Source organism: Bufo gargarizans, chromosome 3 (genome assembly GCF_014858855.1).
Source record: "Bufo gargarizans isolate SCDJY-AF-19 chromosome 3, ASM1485885v1, whole genome shotgun sequence".
NCBI classification, from domain to species: domain Eukaryota; kingdom Metazoa; phylum Chordata; class Amphibia; order Anura; family Bufonidae; genus Bufo; species Bufo gargarizans.
This window is the reverse complement of record NC_058082.1, coordinates 253437381-253462832: the sequence shown is the minus strand read 5'-3', so window position 1 is coordinate 253462832 and position 25452 is coordinate 253437381. Positions and strand designations below refer to the sequence as shown.

General features: G+C 41.0%; 1 protein-coding gene across 1 annotated transcript in view; it reads right to left on the bottom strand.

Annotated features, from left to right (window-relative positions):
- The window catches only part of ALCAM (activated leukocyte cell adhesion molecule), a 90499-nt gene that overhangs the window by 49632 nt on the left and 15415 nt on the right, over nt 1-25452 (bottom strand). Inside the window, exons 2-5 of the mRNA XM_044284965.1 lie at nt 10022-10128; nt 6983-7202; nt 797-861; nt 618-705 (exon numbers count right to left, since the gene is read on the bottom strand). Coding sequence (XP_044140900.1) covers nt 618-705; nt 797-861; nt 6983-7202; nt 10022-10128 — 480 coding nt within the window. The remainder of the gene's footprint in view (nt 1-617; nt 706-796; nt 862-6982; nt 7203-10021; nt 10129-25452) is intronic.

Below are 25452 nucleotides of genomic sequence, written 5' to 3'. Positions count from 1 at the left end.
GTATGTCATGTGTGCACTCATGTCTGCAGGCAACCTTTATCTGCATTGTTAAAATGTAAAAGGAAAACAGATTTTGTTGCCAAAGAATGATATTTCTTTCTTTCACATTCTTCATTGAATATGTGATACAAACGGCATCCTCTTGTAATGGAGGAACAAACTAATTAAACGTTGTCCTTCCAAGTATAATTACAGCTTCACGTCAGGATAACTGGATTTTAAGTGACTTGAAAAAAGAGTGCTCCTATATGAAAGTGAACTATGCGGCATCTGTGAGTAATTAAAAAGCAGTAAAGTGATGCTTGCTATTTCTTTTTATTAACTGAGTACTGCAGGGAGTGGTGGAAGTTAGAAAACTCGCCACTGTCTACATTTCCCTGGTCAAGAGGTGCCAATACTAATAACTAAATGGAATACAAATAACACAATACAAAAACATTTCAGAAACTGATGAGATGAATGGATTCAACTGGTATAGGTATAAAGTACAAGTATTTCCGAGGAACACTGAAAAAGTGACATCCGAAATATTAAAGGCATATAGAGAGCGCTTTTCATGAATCTTCCAGATTGCTGCATATACAGTTATAAACGTGTATAGTTAAAAGCATTCGTACCTCCATCAATCGGTAAGAGGACTTGACCATTTCTATACCATGTGATGTTGGCATCTGGGTAGCTGTCTTTAGCAACACAATCTCCAACCTGTACAAAGAACAAGCAATGCATAAGATGTAAAACAACCCATTTGGGGAAGGATACAATCCTACAATATTTGATCTGATGAAGTACTTACAATGTTTAGCTTCCCCGTTTCCATAAATGTTGGCTGGTTGATAATCTCAGGTTTGGAAGGTGGCTCTAAAATAGTGGGTGTGGAAAAGTACATGGTAAAATACAGTGCAAAAACAGGTCCCCTTATAACAAACCCCCTTTCTATGGCATTTAAAGAAGATGGGTCTGATGTCTTGAGCGGTCTACATCTAGTATAACAGTTCTGGAGCTTAGTTTCGCAGGACTCCATCGTGCATTTATTGCTACAAGAAACAGATGAATACACGGGACAACTGGGAATTGTCCTTATACACTGAAAATATCCAGTCAGTGCTCACAGTTCCAGGTCCATTTGACACAGAGAATAGTAAAACCTAGTTAAAAATCTTGTTATACATTTCTAGGAGGAATAACAGCGGTATGGCATAATGTAGAGTTAGGCTAGTTTCACACTGGTGCTAGGGATCAGAAAAGGGAACAGCCGGCCAGATCGCTCTGCATTTTGGCATTGCCGGAAGCTTGAACATCTCCGCCCGGCGCAATTAACTACAATGGGGATCGGCAGAGATCAGGCCGTACCCCAGGCAAATATGCCGAGAATCAGCTGGACTAAAACAGCTGCATTGGTTTGAGGCAGGATCTCCACTGGAGCACATTATAGTTAATAGGGCCGGACGGAGATGTTTAGGCTTCCGGCAATGGCGGAATGCAGAGAGATCTGGCAGAACACAGCCAGGACAGCCTGCCAGATCCCTAGAGCTAGTGTGAAACTAGCCTTATAAGGAAAAATGCTCCAGAATGGTCAATTCCAAGGGAAATTTAATAAAAAAATAGACACGTCAAGAGCAGTTAGCAGTCTCCTTTAAACACATTAAAAGAAAATGCTTAAAAGGACACCTTGTCAGAAAGAGGTATTTTTTAACTCAATATTCATAGAAAACATTTTTAAAATGCTGTTTTTAATTTCAGGTAGTACTATGCCATTGAAAATTAAAGGGCTTCTGTCACCCCCCAAAAGTCATTATTTTTTTTAGGCTAATTAAAATCCTTATACTGCGATCTTTCAATATATAGGGCTCTTACCCTTTTCTGTTGGCTAGTTTCTTTAAAAACTGCACTTTTATAATATGTAAATTACCTCTCTACCAGAAAGACCGGTATGGCGCAGGCGCAAGATTTAGAACGCAGACAGGGCCAGCCAGAGGACGAGAGCGCTCGCTGGCCCTGTCAATCAACAGGAGGAGGGGGCGTTTTTTTTAAAGGTGGATGCGGTGGCTACCAGCAAGCAACCGCCCTACTTGCTGGTAGAGAGGTAATTTACATATTATAAAAGTGCAGTTTTTAAATAAACGAAGCCACAGAAAAGGGCAAGAGCACTATATATTGAAGAAAAAAAAAAAACGCAGTATGAGGATTTTAATTAGCCTAAATAAAGTAAAATAAAAGACTAAATAGCGGTCAGCACAGAGAGATAAAATACTTATATAGATAGGGATCTCATTGTTATTTTACTGCTGCAAGGGAAGATGTTATAGGCTAGTATAATAGTAGCTGTAGAATTTAGGATGACAGTGCATAGTTTTATTGTTCTATTGATAAGCCAAGATAAAGATGCCACAGAAGCGAATTGCACTGACCAGGTAATGCGATGCATTCTTCTCCTTCCCTCTAAAAAAAAAAAGAGTCAAGCAAGGCTGTTTGCAATGCTAAAAGTCCAAACAAAGGAGGAAGTTATGGAGTCAGACAAGAAATAGAATACAATGGTAGTGTCCCTTTAAGATCTCAGAAAAACTACAGTAAAACCTCCCTGAAAAAGACTACCTAAAATGGAACTGAGCAGAGACCTTCTGGGGGCGGGGCAGTTGTCCTCTTAAAGAAGAAGGGCCCTTTCAAACAGGTCAGAAATGTTAGCAATAAAGTAAAGTACTGTACAATACAGTCAAATGGGGTCTTTTCACTTGCAGATTTTGTCACTGTGGATTTGAGAGCAACCTCCAGATTTTCAAATCCTCTGCATGCCTAGCATTTTGCCAGTTCTGCTACGAAAGGGCTGAAATGTGTGACAAAATCCAAATGATATGGTTCCAACCCTGTGAGCACACCTGTATCTGTCAGTACCAACAGCTTATCCAGGGTTTATCCAGTTTTTTAAAAACTGCTGTTCAATCTCGCTCCTTGCATCCCCATCGCTCACCCGAGTGTCACAGCCCTTTCAAAAAACTTACTGGAAGGGATCCTGAGAGTCGGACCACCACCGGTCTAATATTGATGGCCTATCCTCAATGTAAAAAATAATAATAATGGATAAACAGTTTTAGTGGACTTCGAGGTACTGTGGTCATTTCACATTGGTCAGTCTCCAGGCACTCGGCTATGACTGTATTACTTGTATCTTTAATAAGTATGACATATAATCATAACATCTTTGTCAATACCCATTATATTCTTCAAAACTAGTTTTAATAGTAAAACATGATTGGATTATGCCGTTATTACTTCCCAAATTGAAATCAACTAATGAAGAAAAGAGAAAATATACAGAAGATGTACTAGTCGTCCTACAAGCCATATTAAAGAGCACCTGTCAGCATGATCATCTCTATTACAAGGCATAATGCCTGGTAGTAGATATATGTAAACTTCTTTAAAGTTATTTTGTGTCCGAAATTGGCCTGAAAATTGGTATCCGACACTTTGAGGTCTCCTACCTAGGACATATATAGCAATGGGTAAATGCATGGATGATGGTGAACAGCATGTTTAACCCCTCAGATGCTGTGGTCAGATGTGACCACGACATCTGAAAGGCAAAAAACCTGGAAGCGTATGCTTCCCAGGCAGGAACACCTCCCCCTGGCTGAGATTGGCAAAAGGCGTTTTGTTGTTGTAATAGGCCACAGCCTATACCAGGCTTCTAGGCTTATTAATTGTATATTAAAATTCGGGCCTGCAAGTGGCAGCACTGAATTGTAATATGCCAATCTTTGTATAGTGTAATGGATGAAATTCCATTACTTTATAAAAATTGCAATCCACTTGAGGGCCCCAAAAAATTTAAAAAGTTAAAAAAGAAAATGATTTAAAATAAAATAAAAAAAAACTCTAATCACCCCCTAATAAAAATAAATAAAAATATCATAGGCATTTCCTCATCCGAAAACACCAGTACTATAAAAAAATTAAAAAAATGATCCCATATGGTGAATGGCGTAATGGGAAAAAATGAGCTCTCACACAGTTCTGTACATGTGTAACTATTTAAAAAAATATATAGAAAAACTATATAAATGTGGTATCATTGTAAGCCTATTGACCCAGAGAATGAATACCTCATAGTAAACGGCGTAAAAATAAAATCCACAAAAGTGCATTTTTACCCCCCAATTTCACACATTTGGAATTTTTTTCCAGCTTCCCACTACATCACATGTAATATTAAATGATGCCATCCGAAAGTGTAATTTGTACCGCAAAAAACAAGCTCTCTTACCTCTAAGTGAATGGGGGGGGGGAAAAAATTACCTTATGGCTCTGGGAAGGCAGGGTGTAAAAACTAGAACGGAAAGCAAAAACGGAAAATCGCAATGTTAGCAAAGGGCTTAGAAATACCATTGCATGCGTTATGCTTTTTTATATTAGAACGCTTTCAAAAATTGTTCCTTATCGAGGACAGATGGTGTTTACATTGGGACCAAACGTTCAAAAATTATGCCTTAACAGGGGCAGATGCCTGTCTCTATTTATACACATTAATGTCAAGAGAAACAGTGACTTGTTCTGCAAAAGTGTCTAAAAACTATGCCTTAACAGGGGCAGAATGCCTGCCCGTATTTATACACACATATAAAAGTGTTCATTGTCAGAAGAAAGTCTAGCTTGTTCGGAATAAGCCTGGAAAAATTCTCCCTTTTAATTGGGAGCAGCAGCACTACAATGTGGAAATGGAAAGGGTAGCGTAATAGTGACAACACAGCATAAGAAGGCACTAGATGCGTGTACAGCTCTTTAGCGGTATTCCTATAGTCGGCAGTGCAGCAGTAATGCTAGTGGCAGTAGGAGGATTACCAGCAGCTGCACTGTGTGTAGCAGCCATATGGTACGGAGCATCGGACGGTCAGAAGACAGACAGTGGAAATGGCATGAAGGTGGCGGGCAGCCATACAGTATGGAAGATGATGGTAAACAGGCAGATAGCAGCAGTGGCATGATAGTAGACAGGTAAACAACAGCTGCAATGGCATGATGATGGCAGCAGCAATATGATATGGTGCAACTTTATCCGTTTGGGTGTCTTGATGCCACCTGCCACACTAAAAACTCTCTCTGAGATGACACTGGATGCTCAGCAAGACAGTGCAGAGCAAGAAAACAGGGCCAGTTTAGGCCACTGTTCCAATCCGGTTGCCAATAAGTCCATGGGGTCAGGAACATGGTATGCATTGGACAAAGCAGGATGACAGAGTGACAGTACCAAGCAGGGATGGCTTTTTTGGAGAAATAAAGGTGGCTAGGTATCTTCCAGTGAGGCTGAGGGCACACCATCAGCTCCCTACAGGCAGCAGAATTCACTAAGTGGTACGGCAGCAACTGCAGCGCCAGCAACTTAGCCAGGTGGGAGTTAAGCATGCACATGAGCTGATTGCTGTTTGCGTAGAGTTGTTTCCTGGCCACACATTCCATTATTGATGGCTGACGATGAAGTGGACTAGGAGGGGTAGTCTGAGCAGTGGAAGCAGTAACTGATGATGATGACGACGACCGGAACACTGTACTGCACATTGATGCAAAAGGACACACTTATTGTGCCAGCTGGCGGCCACTTTTATTCTGCTACTGGATCGAGTGATGCCGCTTCATGTGCTGCAACAGAGCTGTGGTGCCTACGTTTGTGTTTGAACACCCACGGCTTATTTGAATCCTGCTGATCTTGCAGACTCACACACTCTGCACGCTCTCAGTGGCAGCCGAGCGTGGCTTAGGTCTCGCACGTTTTGAACCTGTCCCCAAAGTATCAGTGGCATCACAGTTCCCGAGCTGACCAGAACAACAAGTAGATTTGACCCTGCCAGTCTTTTGGCAGGTTCTGGCCATACATTGCCTTTGCTCTTTATTGTAGCCACCGCAGCCACCACCCTCCGCCTCTGCATCCCTGACTTCAGGAGATGTTGTCAGACTCAGTGGTGACATCTACATCATCCTGCTGTGACTGAGAGGAGTGAGCCATGCAGTCCACAATGTCCTCCTCAATGTGCAGGCGTTGACTGAGTCATTTCTCCCGGAAGCAGAGGTGCTGGCGGCTTCAGAGACGGAGGAGGAACTCTTCAGATTGAAATGAAATTATTGGCGATTACGCACTGCGAATCTGCATTGCTTTGCAAAAGCAGCAGATCTAGAGCACAGGTGCTAAGGGAGAGGGGAGTGTACTGAGAACCAAGATGCAGCTATAGCAGGTGCTCCTAGTGCTCCAGCCAGTCCCTTAGTGCTCAATCTAATTAATTTGCACAAATATAAAAGTAATGATATCTCCACAGCAGTACATGCTAAAAACAAAAGAAAGAAATTGTTTTAATCAGCATGATCAACCCTAACAGGCAGCACGACTGGTTTAATCGGGTTGATCATGCTGACAAGTGCTCTTTAACAACTGTTATTATCAAGACAAAGGGATGAAACTGTTAAAAATGTCATGTCACTCAAGTTTCTCAAGTCAAGCAGAAAACTGTTCAAATCAACAAAGACAGCAGCCTTTGTGCCTTTTGATTTACAGTCAATTCTTTCCAGGCACAAGTAGATTTTTACACTGGTAAGAACTCCAACTGGGTACAGTTAAGTAGCAGGTATACTGTCTATCAGTACTATGTGCACTACAATATCTATTGCATACATTAAGAAACCTCTATACTTCTAGCAGGTGATGTAAAGTATAGCATTTTGAAATATGTCCCATTCTGTGACAGGAAGAATGATCTTTTTTCTTTCATGGCGCACAATTACCTCCAAACCTTCAGATTTGGCTTTTAAAACAATGAGGCTCTAATGCAAGGCAAGAAGTCAAAATTGCAGCTGATGACGAGTACAATTCAGTTTTCCTGCTGCTTGACAGCGAGTGATGATATAGAACAAAATGTTCCCTTTTTCAATTAAGCTTCCTGGAAACTGTCCTCAGATACAGAACCATAAATTTAGTATACTGGTGGAGTGTACTTACTGAAAACCTTGACTAGCGTTGGCACTTCAAAAACATTGTCTACTGTTATCAGCATACACACAAATCTCTTTTCATCGGTGATCCTTGCATTCGAGATGGACAACGTGTAGTTCTCTGATAGATCCAGGCGTCCATTGTATTCTGGTACATCATCAAAACTGGTCTTGTTTTTTACAGCAGACCGAGTAGCTACAAACACAGCATTTTCATCTGGTTGTTCCTAAGCACAGACAAACAACATCAGGTACTGTGCATCTAGCATGAGGGACGACATTATCCAATAAAGTCATGTTAAAATGCACTTTTATTAAAAGGGATAATACAGCGAGAACAGATAAAATGCTTTGCCTGAACTCTGTATGGAAACAGGAGTTACAACTGTAAAAGCCACTCCCCACCAGCCATTACTAGCAGCACACAGATCCAATATCACAGTTCAGAATTGCCATACTGTAGGATGATCACACACTTTAATATCGTGAATTAACTGGAATGAAGGAGAATGGAAACACTCAGTTCAGACATTGTCCACACAAGGCAATTTTGATGCCGTTTTTTTCACTGTGCTCTTTAAAGAGGACCTGCCATAGGAGTTTTTTCTAACACTGTAGCCCTCCTCCAGCAGATGGTAGCACCCTTTTTTTCAGATTGGCCCCTCTGTTGCTCTGCTATGGCCCCCGCTCTGTTCTGATGCCCAATATGCTAATGAGCAGCAAAGGTACACGGAGGAAACCTCAGCTCTCATCATCGGTGTCAGAACAAAGTGGGGGCCAAAGCGGAGCAACGGAGGAGCCCAACTGAAAATAAAAAGCGCAATGACATCTGCTGGAGGCGGACTACAGTTTTAAAAGAAACAAAAAAAATCCTATGACAGGTCTGCTTTATTCACATATTATGTTAGATTAAACTGCATCTGTCATCATTTTTTGATGGCAATCAGTGTCCCGATTTCAAATCTGATCAGGGTCAAATTGGCTTTCTACAAATATTGACTCTCGTGTGCACTGACTTCCCAGGGAGTCATCTCAGCCGCACAACTATCCCTGCCCTTTGAGAGTGAGAACACGGACCAAATCAGATTATTAAGAGTTCTGTATGAGTTCACATGATAAACCAATGAGTAGCAAAATGCTTTACTCTAAAGGGATCAACAGGTTATACAGTGCTGCCCATAATTATTCATACCCCTGGCAAATTTTGACTTAAAGTTACTTTTATTCAACCAGCAAATAATTTTTTGACCTTTGCAAAAGCTCATCTGGACAGAGAAGACAAAGAAGACGACTTCTGGTCTTCTTTGTTATGGTCAGATGAAACAAAAACGGAATTGTTTGGTCATAATGATGTTTCCTTCATTTGGCGTAAAAAAGGAGAAGCTTCCAATCCAAAGAACACCATCCCCACTGTAAACGGCACCATGAAAAAAGAGCAATACATGAGGATTCACAACGACAACATGAGGCAGTCTGCAGAGAAACTTGGCCTTGGGCACCAGTGGACATTTCAGCATGACAATGACCCAAAACACACAGCAAAAGCGGTGAAGAAATGGTTAGCAGACAACAACATTAACGTTTTGGAGTGGCCCAGCCAGAGTCCAGACTTGAATCCAATTGAGAATCTGTGGATGGAGCTAAAGATCAGGGTGATGGCAAGAAGACCCTCCAACCTGAAAGATTTGGCGCTCATTGCTAAAGATGAATGGGCAAGAATACCTGTGGAGACATGCAAAAAGCTGGTCTGCAATTATAGGAAGTGTTTGATTGCTGTAATAGCCAATAAAGGCTTTTCTATTGATTATTGAGAAGGGTATGAATAATTTTGGACTGGACACTTTTTGCTCAAATGTAAATAAAAGCTGAGAAATGTTTTTTTCCCCACAATAATGCCTCTTGTACATCGTCTTATGATCTTTTGGGAGACATCTATGTCATTTCCCGTCAAAAAATTACTTGCTGGTTGAATTAAAAGTAACCAAGTCAAAATTTGCCTGGGGTATGAATAATTATGGGCAGCACTGTGGATATTGGCGACCTATCCTGGGCATAGATAATCACTATCCGATTGGTGGAGGTCCGGCAATGAACAGCTGTTTTCTCTAGCCCCTAATGTATACTGATCAGCACTCATTTTAGAGAGTCTGTCAGCAGTTTTGCATTGTCAGGGTGCTAGGTAGAGGCCAATGAGCGCAGGAAAACATTTTTGTGTTTTATTTTTTTATTCTCAGTACTGCGAATATAAACTTTTTTTCTGCCAGATTCTGCTCCTGGAAGTGCCCAGGAGTCGGTGTTTCCCAGTGAAGTGCTGAATGCATTGAACTGCTTCAGAGCCCCTCCCTTCTGCTCTGGGAGACAGATGTGGTGATCTTCTGGTTCAATGCTACAAAATGTTACCTAGGGCAAAGGGGAGGGGCAGCTCAATGCATAGAGCACAATTTTGGAGAAAAAATAAATTCTCACAAGCCGTCCAAAATGGATCAGTTTTGCCATAATGCATTCTGAATGGAAAAGGATCCGCTCAGAATGCATCAGTTTGCCTGTTTCTGTCTCCATTCCGCTTTGGAGGCGGACACCAAAACGCTGCTTGCAGCGTTTTGGTGTCCGTCTGGTGAAACTGAGCCAAACTGAGCCGTCCTGGCAGACCAATGTAAGTCAATGGGGACGTCACTGACACAATCTGCACAATAGAAAACGGATCCGTCCTCCATTGACTTTCATTGGTGTTCATGACTGATCTGTCTTGGCTATGTTAAAGATAATACAAACTGATCCGTTCTGAACGGATGTAGTCGACTGTATTATCTGAATGGATCCGTCCATGACAAAAACGTGAGTGTGAAAGTAGCCTAACACTGTCAGCAATTTTTCATGTTTTGACAGACTCCTTTTAAGTTACTTATACAATGACTACTATTCAAGAAAGCTGCAGTATAGGTTACTAGAAGATAATCACAGTCTAGAAAAGCATTGTGCGTTTATAAGAGCCATGAATCTAGAAGCCTAAGGACTATCAGATAATTCTCAAAATCATCATACTTACATATTTCCATTTTCCAAATAGTAGACCATCAAGTTTTTCTTGGCCACGACCACAAGGTATATCAATTGTTTCTCCATAAATTGCACTAACCGTATGTAAACCAAAACCTGCAAGAAAAATTATATATATATTATTTTATGCTTCCAAAATACATCTAACAGAGCTTTGAAAAAATCAGTTGGCCATGAATGCATAAGGAGATGATTTCATTTTAACCACAAGGTTTTTCATTTTCAGTTTTAATAACAGATTAAAGCCTTTCCCATTCTTGAGATGAAGACCCCACTTTTTTAAGCTAGCATAAACAAGAGAAAACATTTCAGATGAAATTGAGTTGAGGTAATCCCAAGACTCCAAGCACACAAGCTCGATTTATTCCTATAACTGTACTACACACAACAGGACTGGTTCAGTACGTAATATCCGTTCAGCAAGATATTGGAGACGATAGATCAGGATTCCCATGAAGCATAAGTAAAGAATGCAGAAGTGGTTTCTGTTTGAGCTGGTATTATGCACGATTGACACCTTTATGCAGCTTAAATTATGGATTAAAATATTTGCCTTGCAATTCCAATCGTGTAAAAGAAACACGTAATTACAAATGACCAGCTTAACTGACAAGTCAGAAGTGAGTAGACTCTGCAGGGTCACATACCAAGAACCGGGCTGCTGCTCAGTAAACAGCATGATGACAAAAATTCTATGAGACACTCCAAAACCTTTCAGATTGTGAACCCAGCAGTAAATGCCACTGCATAAGAAACATTGATATGAATAGGTTTCTGTTGGCACCTGTAAGTGCCAGTCATCCAGATTCACGCTTGGTAAGGCTCCTGGCAAGAACTACCCTTAGCTGAGTGTGCCTTATATTTAGTGAGCCAAGGTGTTAATCACATACTTATGCCTCATTCACACAGTCAGTGTTCGGTCAGTGATTTCCATCAGTGACTGTGAGCCCAAACTGGGTGTGGCTCTAAACACAGAAGAGGAGCACATCTTTCCCTTCTACCTTAAGTCTTTGGAGGCTCCACTCCTGGTTTTGGCTCACAAACACCGACGTGTGAACGAGGCTTTACTCGACAAGCAGTCTGATGGTTTGTGCTCTTTTCTGTAGTATGAACGAGTTTTCTTATGGAATTCTGCATTAAGGGAAAAATTTTACAGCATGAACGTCACGAGTTTTGACCAATGTTTAGATTTCCGTTGGAACCAGGTAGGAACCAATTTAATTTAGGATGCCAGCACACATAGTGAAGTGCCGTTTGGCTTAACCATAAATTGCAGTAGCTTTACAGCAAAACTGCCAATGTTTTACCGCAAATTGTTGTGGATTTGTGATGTGTTTTACAAACTGCGACCACAAAATACGCATTAATTTACCATGTTCCACCGGAAAACACCATGAAACCAATAACTGAGGAAATACAAGCAGTTGCAGCCATATGGCAGGCCATGCACATTGGGGGAAATCTACTAACTTTATCTAAAATTTTTGGCTAAAAATCATATTTTCAATTGGCCTTCATTAAAAATATTGAACTGTTCTGTCATAAAAGAGTTAACTGCTTTTCTAATTGTGTGACTGGTACTTGTTTAAGCCACATTCTCATCATTAAGATAACGATTGAGCTATAATGAGTGTTTATAATGTCAGAGAGCACCGTAGAGAGCGTGGTGGTAAAAACGGTCAAGGACACAGAAGCTCATAGCATCTACAAGCAGCCAATCGTCAGGGTGCCAAGAGTCAGACCCTCCACCAATCTGAAATGGGTGACTTATCCCGAGGACAGGTCATCAGTTTCACAAAACAAGAACAACTCTTTCAGTCTCTGAGGACTAGATTGTCAGACATCTTGTACAGGTTAACAAACAATAAAAAGTCACAACTAACAATTGCGATATTTCCATAATGCATAAGTTAGAAGTTTTGCAGCGTCTTGGCAGGGCACAGATCCAATTATAATCCTTGAATCATGTCAACAGTACTTTTATATTACAGCTCCAGATTCATTCCATCATTGCAAATAATTGTGCAAGTATGCTCTGTTAATGACCGCTATCCTAAATAAAATATCCAGTAAAAAATCCTCAGGTACAGTTTACTCCTCCTCAAGAAATAAAACACATACTGTGTGACATTTACCAAGAGCGATGAATTGTGGCCTTCCAACCTGTCAAAAGTAGTACAGTGTGTGCCAAATTTCTTGACAGGAAGGCGGAGAGCACATCTAAACAATACCATTTCTCCCTGACATTAGGGAAGATGTACTAACAAAAACGCCTCACAGTTCTGTCTCAAACTGAGTTAGTATTCTGATTTATAAAGTGTCTTTGTCGACAGTGAGGTATGGCTTTGCAGAAAAGGGCTGTGGCATGAGACAACAACCCAAGACAAAATTGCTTGAGAATTTTGGCGCACAAGTCTGATGCAAAGTAGGCCACCTAATATATGGTATAAACTTACATTAGCCATATTTATCATCCAGCATCAGCCACTGTCAAATCTGCGGCAGTTTTGTACTGTCTAGTTAAAGTTCACACCACTTTCTATAATTAGACAGCGTTAGTAAATCTACCCCACTGCTCTCTGCCTCTTATGTAGCAGATGTGGAACCACTGTATCAACAGATTTGACTTGAAGGCATTATCCTGGCATTCGCCCCTTAACCCCTATACAGGATCTGTACTTTGCTGCAGGGGAACCAGTCCGCTACATCTGGGCGTAGTCTCTCTTTGCTTTACAGCTAGCCCACAAAAGTCAAGAGACACTGGTGTAGAGCACTGAGGGATCAGGCAAAAAAAAAAAAAAACTCTGTGACAGACAGGCCAATTCAATAAACAATCCGAGTTCAGGGTGGGAAACTAAGGGTCAGCATGGACATGAGGCAGAGGTTAGGTCAATCAGTGAAAGTTGAAGATCGGGGAACAGACACAAGTCGATAACCAGTGTGGGGATTCACTCTGGTAGTTGGGATAAGCGGGTGCAGTACGGGCAAAGTACAAGTTCGTAATTCAAATGTCCGTGTTTATTCACACATATGGTCAAACAAAAAAAACACTCTTTGAAGGGTTGGTGTTTGTTCACACAGAGTAGAAAGTTCATGCAGAACTAAAAACGTAATCTTGTCGGCGGTTCTGCCTCCAGCAGTCTAAATGCAGGCTTTAGGTGGCCTGTTCTCCCAACACACTGGTATCAGCTTTTTTCAGCCCAGCACAGGGCTCAGATCACAACACACAGGGCATTCTCTGCTGCTGAGCCCAGCTGCCTTTTTAAGGATAGCCAGGTGCTGTCAAAACCCAGCCTGGAACGTGGGGACTAGTCACCTACCCAGCACTTTAACTACTGCCAATAAGAGCCATCCCGGATCAGCTATTTACAGCCATACTAAATAGTAAAAAAGTGTCAATCAGTATTAGCTGCCGCTGAAACATAAAAATACCGGCTCTTACTTCACCGAAGCCAGGAATCGCGGTGACACATACCTACCATCAATGACGACCCCTTGTATCTTCCTAAACTAGGCAGAAGTCGGAACATGGACACAACTTTGCAGAACACTAGCGGACTAGAACTTATTGCTCAGGCTTACCCTTTAAGAGACAGAGGGAGCCAGTGTGCGTACCCTATGGGAAGAATTAAAGGGGCTTAGCTGGCAAGTAGGCCGCAGCTTGTTTGGATAGACAGAGCTACCCCGGCGGCCAGATCCACCCGTAAGGGGAGGAGAGAAGTCGTGTGTGCGCCAAGGGCTGCCGCTGAGACTCTTGTTTCTAATGAGAAACTACAGGTGATACTCGAAAAATTAAAATATTGTCCAAAAGCCTATTTATTTCAGTAATGCAAATTAAAAGGAATTGCATTAATGCAGCTTAAAATTAGAATTTTGTGAAAAGGTTCAATATTCTAGGCTCAAAGTGTCACACTCTAGTTAATCCATACCCCCTGAGCAAAGGGTACCTCAAAATTGTGACTTTCATTGGGGGTTTCATAAGCTGGAAGCTATAATCATCCAAATTATAACAAATAAAGGCTTGAAATATCTCGCTTTGCATGTAATGAGTCTCTCTCATATGTTAGTTTCACCTTTTAAGTTGCATTACTGAAATAAATGAACTTTGCACTATATTCAAATTTTTCGAGTTTCACCTGTATTTATACAGAAAGATGACCTGCCCTGAAATGTTTGCAAATTTGTATTAAATGTACCATTATATTCTTGTTAAAAGAAAGAAGCATCTCAAAGTGGCCCAAATTTGCCCCCAAAAAGTGGTAACATCACAAACAATAAAGGTACAAAAGAATAAATGGCAGCAGGTTAACGCCTCACATTCAACTGATCTCCACTGTAATGTTACCACAATTATATGACAAACGTCCCAATGCATAGGAACAGCTCAGTAGCATATGAGTCACGAATGTGTTTCATGTATGACTAAAGCTAACGGATTAGAAATTGTACGACTCGATGCGTTTAATGCGGCAAGTGTAAACTTGTGATCAAAGCCAACAGAAATAGTATGTAATAAAGGCTGGATGAGCACCACCTAGGATACTCTGCCACAACCGTATCATACTAGGACATGTGTCAAAAATACATTCCCATCAAATAAGCTCCTCTGTGTAAGGGTTTAGTGATGGCGAGTTATCTAAATGACATCTGTTGTAAATATACAACCAATACAGTAATATCTCACATCCATTCTAATATGAAGATCGGGCAAGACATGAGCAGGAAACTGAACATCAGACACCCTCCACCAATGACCATGACGCAGAATACACTAGATGTGGGAACATCACTTCATTTAACAAGGCAGTGGTCTACTGCTCGACTCTGCTATGCAGCCCTACGCATTCTTATTAAAGGGTTACTCCCACCTCAGCCACTCATGGCTAAGATCAGAATAACCCTCGCAAGCTGGGCCCGTTTCGGAAACCGCCAAGTAGGAAAACTCAACGTAGGCTTATAGCACAAGAGTGAACAGAGCCTTACTCCATGCCGCTTTCTGGTTGCTGTTCTGATCCACGTCCTGTTCTCTGCTGGATAAAAAATGATATGTACAAACCAATCACATATTTCATAGATCTACTGCTTAATCTTGCAAGCAACAGAGTAATGACAAAGGGGGGTAAAAATTTGCCGACTTTTGAATCTACACTGGATAATGGAGACCTTAAGAATGAGATGAATATTTTTTAAAGGAAATACTCCAGATACAAATTCCTTTTTTGTAGATATTTTTACTCTATTTTCCTATGACTAAGGCTGGGTTCACAAGTGAGCGTTTTACAGCGTGTTCCTAAGCGCTGTAAAACACTGAACAGGCAAAAACCAATGATTCTCTATGGGCCCACCTGAGCGTTTTACACGCCCTATGCCCCAAGAAGTACAGGAGCTTCTTTGGGGTGTATTGTCGCGCTTAACACCTCTGTTTTTCATTGTGGTTAATAGCAAGAACGAGAATACGTCGCTCGTTTCCAAAATACAAAAATGCCCCAAAATACGCCTCAAAAACGCCTGAAAAAAACGCCTATAAACAGCGCTTATCGAATACGCTCAGGTGTGAACCCAGCCTTAGGGGACAACCATGTCCGAGATGCTATTAACAGCATACCGAAATGTACTATACAGCAGCCACATGCACCATAGGAACCTGTAGACTGAAGAGGACTTGTTGAGTGTCATAGCAGAGTTTTCTAGGCATGATCTGTGCAGATGTCAAGTACAAGAGTAGGAGGAAGGGAGCTGCATATAGATAACTGTGTGATCCTGCATATAGATAATAATAAATTATAGTAAAAATCCTTTCTGTGCATAATGAGATGACTGCTGAGAAGTGTCTATTAGGCTACTTTCACACTAGCGTTCGATCGGATCCGTTCTGAACGGATCCGATCATATTAATGCAGACGGAGGCTCCGTTCAGTACGGATCCGTCTGCATTAATAACTTAGAAAAAATTCTAAGTGTGATCCGTTCTAAGTGTGATCTAAGTGTGGATCCGTTCAGACTTTCAATGTAAAGTCAATGGGGGACGGATCCGCTTGAAGATTGAGCCATATGGTGACATCTTCAAGCGGATCCGTTCCCATTGACTTACATTGTAAGTCTGAACGGATCCGCTCGCCTCCGCACGGCCAGGCGGACAGCTGAACGCTGCAAGCAGCGTTCAGCTGTCCGCCTGTCCGTGCGGAGGCGAGCGGAGCGGAGGCTGAACGCAGCCAGACTGATGCAGTCTGAGCGGATCCGCTCCATTCAGACTGCATCAGGGCTGGACGGAGGCGTTCGGGTCCGCTCGTGAGCTCCTTCAAACGGAGCTCACGAACGGACCTATGAACGCTAGTGTGAAAGTAGCCTTACACAGCTCAAAATGAGAACTGCAATATTTTTAAATACAGATATAGAAAAATAAAATAAACCACCAAAAATTCTTAAAAAAAGTTTAACATAAAAACTTGATTCAAAAATAATCATTCTATGATGACAAATTCTATTTAAAGGGAAAGTGGCATCCGTTTTTTTATTGCCTTAAAAAATGGCTGCATAAACTATTGACACAGCTATTTTGCTAAACATTCGAAAAAAATAAAATAAAGCTTTAGTGCTGGGTTATTCAGTACAAAAAGACAGGACAGCTTTTATATGGAAAAAATTATTCTCCATTAGTCTCCATTCCAGACCCCTGATATACAGTTTACTGCTCCCCCCGCGCAAACTGCCTTGTGTGTTGTCTGCCCTATCTACAGCACAAGTGAGCTTGCCTCCTTGGATTCTTTCCCCCTCTCCACTCAAACCTGCTGTAAACAACCTTCTGTTTCTTCCTGCTCAAGAGAGAGAGAGAAGGGGAGAGGCGAGACCTGTGAGATATTTATGTCAGCCTGCAGCACCAGTAGCTAGGTGGAGGTGTTGCATGTAGGAGACATAGAGACTGCTATCAATCACTGATAACACTTCCCAGTTTATAGCTATAAGTGACAGCTATCTCTGTATACACACTGAGGCCTAGTTCACACGAACGTATGGCTTTTATAGTTTTTTGCGGTCCGTTTTTCACGGATCCGTTGTTCCGTTTTTGAGTTCCGTTGTGTTTCCGTTTCCGTTGTTCCGTTCCGTTTTTCCGTATGCCATGTACAGTTTACAGTAATTACATAGGAAAAATTGGGCTGGCCATAACATTTTCAATAGATGGTTCAGAAAAAACGGAACGGAAACGGAAGACATACGGATGCATTTCCGTATGTGTTCCTTTTTTTTTGCGGACCCATTGACTTGAATGGAGCCACGACCCGTGATTTACGGCCAAATATAGGACAAGCTCTATCTTTCAACGGAACGGAAAAACGGAAATACGGAAACGGAATGCATACGGAACACATTCCGTTTTTTTTGTGGAACCATTGAAATGAATGGTTCCGTATACGGACCGTATACGGAACACAAAAAAACGGCCCGTACACCCGCAAAAAAGACGTTCGTGTGAACTAGGCCTTACACAGAGAATGCTATCAATCACTGATAACAGGTCAGCAAACACCTATCTCTCCTGACTAAAGCCTCATGCACACGTCTGTGGAACACGGACCGTGTGATACCGGCCTGGATTTCTTCTGAGTGCAGCAGCGCACGGCATCATTGGTTGCTATGACGCCGTGCACTTCCTGCTGCCACTGCAGTACAGTAATACACTGGTATAGGACGGAGCCACAGATGCAGACAGTACACGGGGTGCTGTCCGCATCTTTTGCGGCCCCATTGAAGTGAATGGGTCTGCATCAGAGCCACCAAAATGGCGGACCCAAACAACGGTTGTGTGCATGAGGCCTTACTGAATCTTTTCCCATAAAACTATATATCAATCTGCTCAGCTCCTCCTGCTCTACAACATGCTGCCTGCATTTTGTGGCGACAGCTTCTCTTCACTAATTTGTTTGGACTTTTAGCACGGCAAACAGCCTTCCTTGACTTTTTTACTTATTCACTGTGGTCAGAGAGACCCCCCAGTAGTGACTGAAATAGAACATCAGGCACTACACTGATAAGCAGCAGTGAACTAAACAATGGATTCCCTATCTATATAGGAGTTATATATGAGTAGGAGTTTTATCTCTCTGTGCCTATTGCTACAGAAGAACAAGATTATGTATTTACTTTTCTTGGCATAATACCGCTGAAATTCCAAAGACAAACAGATAAAATTCTTAAAATGCTTTCTGTGAATATTGAGTTAAAAAAAAATACTTCTGACAGAACTGTGCCTTTAATAGATTTTACAGCCAATTACAAACATATACATTATGAGTTAGGCTACTTTCACATTCACGTTTAGTGCGGATCCATTCAGATAATACAACCGTCTGCATCCGTTCAGAACGGATCAGTTTGTATCATCTTTAACATAACCAAGACGGATCCGTCTTGAACACCATTGAAAGTCAATGGAGGACGGATCCGTTTTCTATTGTGCCAGATTGTGTCATAGAAAACGGATCCGTCCCCATTGACTTACATTGTGTGTCAGGACGGATCCGTTTGGCTCAGTTTCATCAGACGGACACCAAAACGCTGCAAGCAGTGTTTTGGTGTCCGCCTCCAGAGCGGAATGGTGATGGAACGGAGGCAAACTGATGCATTCTGAGCGGATCCTTTTCCATTCAGAATGCATTAGGGTAAAACAGATATGTTTTGGACTGCTTGTAAGAGCCCTGAACGGATCTCAGAAACGGAAACCAAAACGCCAGTGTGAAAGTAGCCTAAAATCACCCTTACCTCTGGCCCCAAAATTTGTTTCTAATTCTTCAATGAACAAGGCTCTAAATACTAACCTAGCTTTCAAAAGAATTGCAATATCCTTCAGACGTTGATGAAAAGTTTTTGTACGTGAAATGATAAATCAGAAGTGACTAACAAAGCATAATAGACCTGTACAGTCATCTATCATTTGGTCATGTTCCTGTTTGTTCTGAAGAATAATTTCATGCTATTTATAAGCCTGCCAATTGGCTTTATCTAATTTTCGCAGGTTGGTTATCAAATAATTGTTTCTGGTCTTCGGATTAATGAAAAAATCTCATAAGCTTTTTTTTTTTTTTTTTTTTGCAAGCGTAACTATAATAATGATATAGATGAAAAAGGCAATGGTGATGGAAACAGGAGGCGCAAAGACTTCAGATAGACGGCATACCCGCTATTATGTATCATGTGAACCGGATGCTGTTACAATTCTGGTCAAACCTGTCAGGAAAGTCATAAGCAGAATACAGTGGTCCCTCAAGTCACAATATGAATTGGTTCCAGGACGGCCGTTGTATGAGTAATCGGTTCCAAAGCCCCCATATGTCATCCAAGATAAGAGACAATAAAGATTTAAGAAAAATAAGCAGATAACCAAGACAAATAAAACAAGTTGTTACATATAAGGGTTCATTCGTATACTGTCCGCAATAAAACGGCTTGCATTCCGTTTTTTTGCTGATCCATAGACTTCAATAGGGCCATGTCCTGATTTTCACTGACAAGTATAGGACACGTTTCGTTTTTTTTTTTTTTGCTGAGCCGTGCAATGGAAGAAAAGGGCCCCATAGAAGTGAATGGGACAGCATCTAATCCACAAAAAAACAGAACTGCATTTTTGCGGACAGCATAAGGCCATCTGAATGAGCCCTAACAGTCAGGAATAGCTGCTAACTAGCAACTAATCCAGCTATTTTACCAGAGAAGTGACTGGATGGTGAACTATGCAGGTATTATCCTATTGAGGTGCTGTGTAGATGCACCACATTGCAGCGTTCAGTTGGGCAGATTTACAAAAACTGTCCAAAGGAAAAAACGCCTTTGTTGCCCATAGCAAACAATCACAGAACAGCTTTCATATTCTGCTGAAAAATTAAAGCTGTGCTGTGACTGGCTGCTAGAGACAAAGACATTTCCTTTTATCCAGATTCAGAAATCTGCTCAAATGTCTACAGCTTCAAAGAACGTTGCGTGCTTCTTTATGGCTCTGTGCACATGCAAGTGAGCGACTTCTATTATTCCCTATGCTGGAGATTTCTTCCCCTGCACTGCTATGGAGCTGTAGCCTGGCAGTGCCTGCTGTGCTAGATCACTATACATCCCTCTGGTTATCATACTCAGGACCCTGGCGGCACCTTCTTCTGATTTATTTTCAGTTCTAATGGGTTCATATTTTATTTGAACTTTAATAAAAGTAGTGCGTAGTGATCTCCCAGCCTTAAAGAGATTTGGGAATCCGATAACCTCCATTTATTTTTAATATCTGAATTTTAAAAATGTTATGAAATATTAACCTTTTTATTGGGTGAACTTACTTTCTTGCGGCACGTTAAATAATGTAAAAGCCAGAAGATTAATTCTCACCAGACTATCTTTCTTCAAATACAGTTGGAAGATGCTAATAGCAAAGAGAACGCAGGAATGAGATGCTTTTTATGTTATTACTTTGCTTCACGCACATTCATTAGCAGCACACGTCTACCGGATCAGAATCTAACACTAGTCCTGTTAGGGCTATCCTTGTATTGCTTGCAAACAAATACAAGTATATGTATATAATAAAAAATCCCTTCAAATAATAATTTGATCAGGTTGAACATGGCATCTGAGCCACGTGCAGCATGTTATAGAGCAGGAAGAGCTGAGCAGATTAATATATAGCTTTATGGGAAAGGATTTAATGTAACTTGTATTTTATTCATTTAAATTATCATTCTGGGTTTTGAAGACAAGGACTCGGTCCGATCAGAGATAGACAGCTCCCCTCTATGACTGTGTATACAGAGATAGCACAAGTTATCAGGCAGCGTCTCTCATAAAACTATAGATAAATCTGCCCAGCTCCACTTGCATTACAGCATGGTGCCCGTAGCTTACACAGTGACAGGTTCCCTTTAAGTCATTTTTGGAACTAACAGCTTTCACTGGATTTCCTTTTTTTATACAGAAAGAAAAAAAATAAAGAATCCTAGACTGACACATCAGCCTCTCTCAAGTATGCAGATAGGTTCTCCACATGGCACGGAGTTCTTTTGAGGCATCAATCATTCTCCGCTATAACTGATATCGTTACACGTTTTATATTAAAAAAATACTCCAAACATGATTTTCTGCTGCAATCGGGGTTGACTCAGTGTTAGGTACATCGCGAACATCTTCATACATCGTAAAAAGGTCTAAGCAAGGACAGGCACAGAGTACATATATCAAGGCTCAGAACTAAGCTTGTCAGTCTGAATCATTTCAGCGGTATCCAATTTCAGGCCACGGAAAACTCTCCTCACATCGGTCTTCCATGGCTGCAGACAAATCAAACAGCAACTGAATCTCAGCATCAGTACTCTGGATCAGTTTAAAGGGGTTGTCCAAGTTATATTTATTGATGACCTGTCCTCAGGATAGGTCATCAATATCAGATCGGCTGGGGTCCGACACCCAGCACCCCCGCCGATCAGCTGTTTGAAGATAAGGCGCGCGCCGTGCCTCATCTTCATTGTTTACCTGCTCACCGTTGCATCTGCAGCAGTGAGCAGGTGTAATTACACCCAAGCCGTCCCATTCATTTCAATAGTACGGATCGCTTCTATACTTGCCGGCGCATTAACCCTTGCACAGCAGCGGGCAGCGCTGACTGTGGCACGTGCAGTATCCTCTCGGGTGCCAGTGTCACTGGGGTCCCAGTGCTGCTGTGACTGGGACCCCACGGCAAGGCAGGTAGCCAGATGCCTTTATTAGGCATCGTGTCTGCCTTCCGGGAGATCCTGTGAGATCCAGTCCCCTGGAGTCCTTTTCCAAAAATAAAGTAAATTGTAAAAAATAGGAAAAAAAGAAAAAGTTGACATATTAGGTATTGCCGTGTCCGTATCGACCATCTCTATAAAAACATCACATTACCTCACCCCTCAAAAACATAAAAACTCTGCTAAAAAAAACTATTTTTTGGTAATCTTACATTACTAAAAGTGCAACACCAAGCGTTCAATAAGGTGTATGTCCCATAAAAAAATAAAAAATAGTACCAATCTAACCATCACCTCATCCTGAAAAAATTAGCCCCTACCTAAGACAATCGCCCCCCCCCACCCCCAAAAAATAAATAAAAAAAAGAAAGACATATTAGGAATCACCGAGTCCGTAACAACCTGCTCTATAAAAATATCACATGACATAACTCCTTAGGTGAACATCGTAAAAAAATGAATATAAACTGTGTCAAAAAAGCCATTTTTTGTCACCTTACATCACAAAAAGTGTAATAGCAAGCGATCAAAGAGTCATACACACCCCAAAATAGTACCAGTCATCTCATCCCAAGATGAGAACCTACCTAAGACAATCGCCCAAAAATAAAAATAAAAACTATGGCTCTCAGAATATGGAGACCCTAAAACAAGATTATTATTTTTTTTTATAAAAAAAATGCTGTTATTGCGTAAAACATAAATAAATTTAAAAAAGTATACATATTAGGTATTGCCGCGTCCGTAAGAACCTGCTGTATAAAAATGTCACATGAACTAAGCCCTCAGGCAAACACAGTAAAAAAAAAAAAAAAAAGCCGTAACAAAAGCCGTAACAACCTGCTCTACAAAAATATCACATGATCTAACCTGTCAGATGAACACTGTAAAAAACTAAAACTAAAAACGGTGCCAAATCAGCTATTTTTGTTACCTTGCCTCACAAAAAGTGTAATATACAGGTGAAACTCGAAAAATTTGAATATCGTGCAAAAGTCCATTTATTTCAGTAATGCAAATTAAAAAGGAATTGCATTAATGCAACTTAAAATTTGAATTTTGTGAAAAGATTCAATATTCTAGGCTCAAAGTGTCACACTTTAGTCAGCTAATTAATCTATAACCCCTGGACAAATGGTACCTCAAAATTGACACTTTGGGGTTTCATAAGCTGTAAGCCATAATCATCCAAATTATAACAAATAAAGGCTTAAAATATCTCGCTTTACATGCAATGAGTCTCTCATCTATTAGTTTCAACTGTAGAGCAACCAAAAATCATATGTACCCTAAAATAGTACCAATAAAACTGCCACCTTATCCCGTAGCTTCCAAAATGGTCTTTTTTTGGAGTTTCTACTCTAGGGATACATCAGGGGGTCTTCAAATGTGACATGGTAGCTAAAAAAATATTCCAGTGAAATCTGCTTTCCAAAAACCATATGGCGTTCCTTTCTTTCTGCCCGTACAGCAGTTTACGACCACATATGGGGTGTTACTGTAAACTACAGAATCAAGGCAATAAATATTAAGTTTTGATTGGCTGTTAACCCTTGCTTTGTTTGTCTAAAAAAAAATAAAAAAAATATTTATTAAAAATGGAAAATCTGCCAAAGTGAAATTCTTAAATTTTATCTCCATTTTCCCTTAATTCTTGTGGAACACCTAAAGGGTTAACAAAGTTTGTAAAATCAGTTTTGAATACCTTGAGGTGTGTATTTTCAAAAATGGGGTCACTTTTTGGGAGTTTCTACTCTAGGGGTGCATCAGGGGGTCTTCAAATGTGACATGGCAGCTTAAAATTATCCCAGTGAAATCTGCTTTCCAAAAACCACATGGCGTTCCTTTCTTTCTGCGCAATGCCGTGTGCCCGTACAGCAGTTTACAACCACATATGGGGCGTTTCTGTAAATTTCAGAATCAGGGCAATAAATATTTAGTTCTGTTAAGCCTTGCTTTGTTAATGGAAAACATTGATTAAAATCGAAAAACTGCCCAAAATGTGAAATTCTGAAACTTTCCATTTTCCATTAATTCTTGTGGAACACCTAGAGGTTTAACAAAGTTTGTAAAATCAGTTTTGAATACACTTGCGCCCAGCCAGCGGAGGCCGATGGAGAGACGGAGGCCGATGCCCATAGGATTGTATTGGGCATGCGCCGGATCTTGTGAAGTCGGGGACAGTAGTAGCTGCCCAGCGAAGTAAATATTGATGAGCTGGGCAGCGCTTCAAAACGGCAGTTTGGGGCGGCTGGCTGGGCGCAAGTGGAGATGAAACGCCGCCCCTTGGGCAGGTTGAAGACACTTCACCCAGGTTATAAAACTTCGGTTTACTGTATTTATAAGGTGGACAGGGGGGATACTTAGATGATTTTAATGCACTTTAGAAGACCTGTACTGTGATATATATACCTAAATATGCTTATTGTGCCTGTCAGTGTCCCATTAAAGTGTAATTCATTTTTTATTTTATTTGCTAGTTTATTAGAGAAAGGCATGTATACCCGAGTTAGTCTGTTAATGATTGTCAAAAGATCTGTAATTACCTTATAATAACAGCTTTCATTAATGTCCTCTGTCCCTTCCACTGCTCCCTTAAAAGACAGTTGCTAGGGCTTGTCTGTCTCCGGCTAAGAAGACAGGAAGACGGAGGGGCGGTCCTTCACACTGCATGCCTGCATTAAGCTTCAGAGTGGGGAGGCGTGTCTCTCAGTAATGCAATCTGATTGGCCTCAGGGAGCTGCTGGCTACAACAAGTATGCATGGGGAGTGAGGGAAAGCAGTTTTGGCCTCAGAGAACTGAAAGAGGAGCCATCTTGAGAATATTCTCATATTGTAGAGGTTTAAACAGCCGTAAATAAGAGGAAAAACTCAAGCAAAACAGTGGTATATGAAGAAACTAAAGATTGCCTTATGCATAATGCTGCTGCAGCAGTAACATATGCTAAAATTGATTTTTTGATGAAAACATGACAGTTACACTTTAAACAACAGCATTTTTCCTCTGTACTTACAAGCTTATGAAATTATGACAATGGCATGATTAAGATAAAGGTACAGGTCACAGGCAAACAAAAGGCTTCAAATTCATACAGTAAGCCAGCTTCACAGAAGCTACCATGACATTGTGCATGATGTGCAAGCAAATTTTTATTATCACCCCCCCCCCCCCCCCAGACATTTCCAAAGTCTGTGTGCAGAGCTGTGTCTTGGAGTTAAAGGGGTCACACTATGAAATTTTAAACTGGTTTTACTCAGAAATCTGGAGAATGTGCTTGCCTTTCTGTGGATAGGGAGAAGCTCAACAAGCACCCGCATCTCCCAGGATGCATTGTAATTAGCTCGTTAACCTCTTCCTCCCCTGCTTAAAAAAAAGTGCCCCAGAGATACATGCTCCCAGTTTCCTTCTCCATGGTCAAGACTAGAGAGAGATATAGCTATATTATTCTATAAATTGCCTGAACCACATCATCTGTTTCCCTATGAGAGCCCTACACCTGCACTGGGGGAAGGGAGCATGGAGCCTACTGAATGCAGAAGTTGGACCAGAAGGACAGAAAGCAGGAGGTGCTACCAATGAAGACAACGTATTGTACATATGTGTATTGCAATAACGCTTCATAGAAAATGCTCTATTCATTGCATAGTAATACATTTTGTGTGATAACCCACTAACATT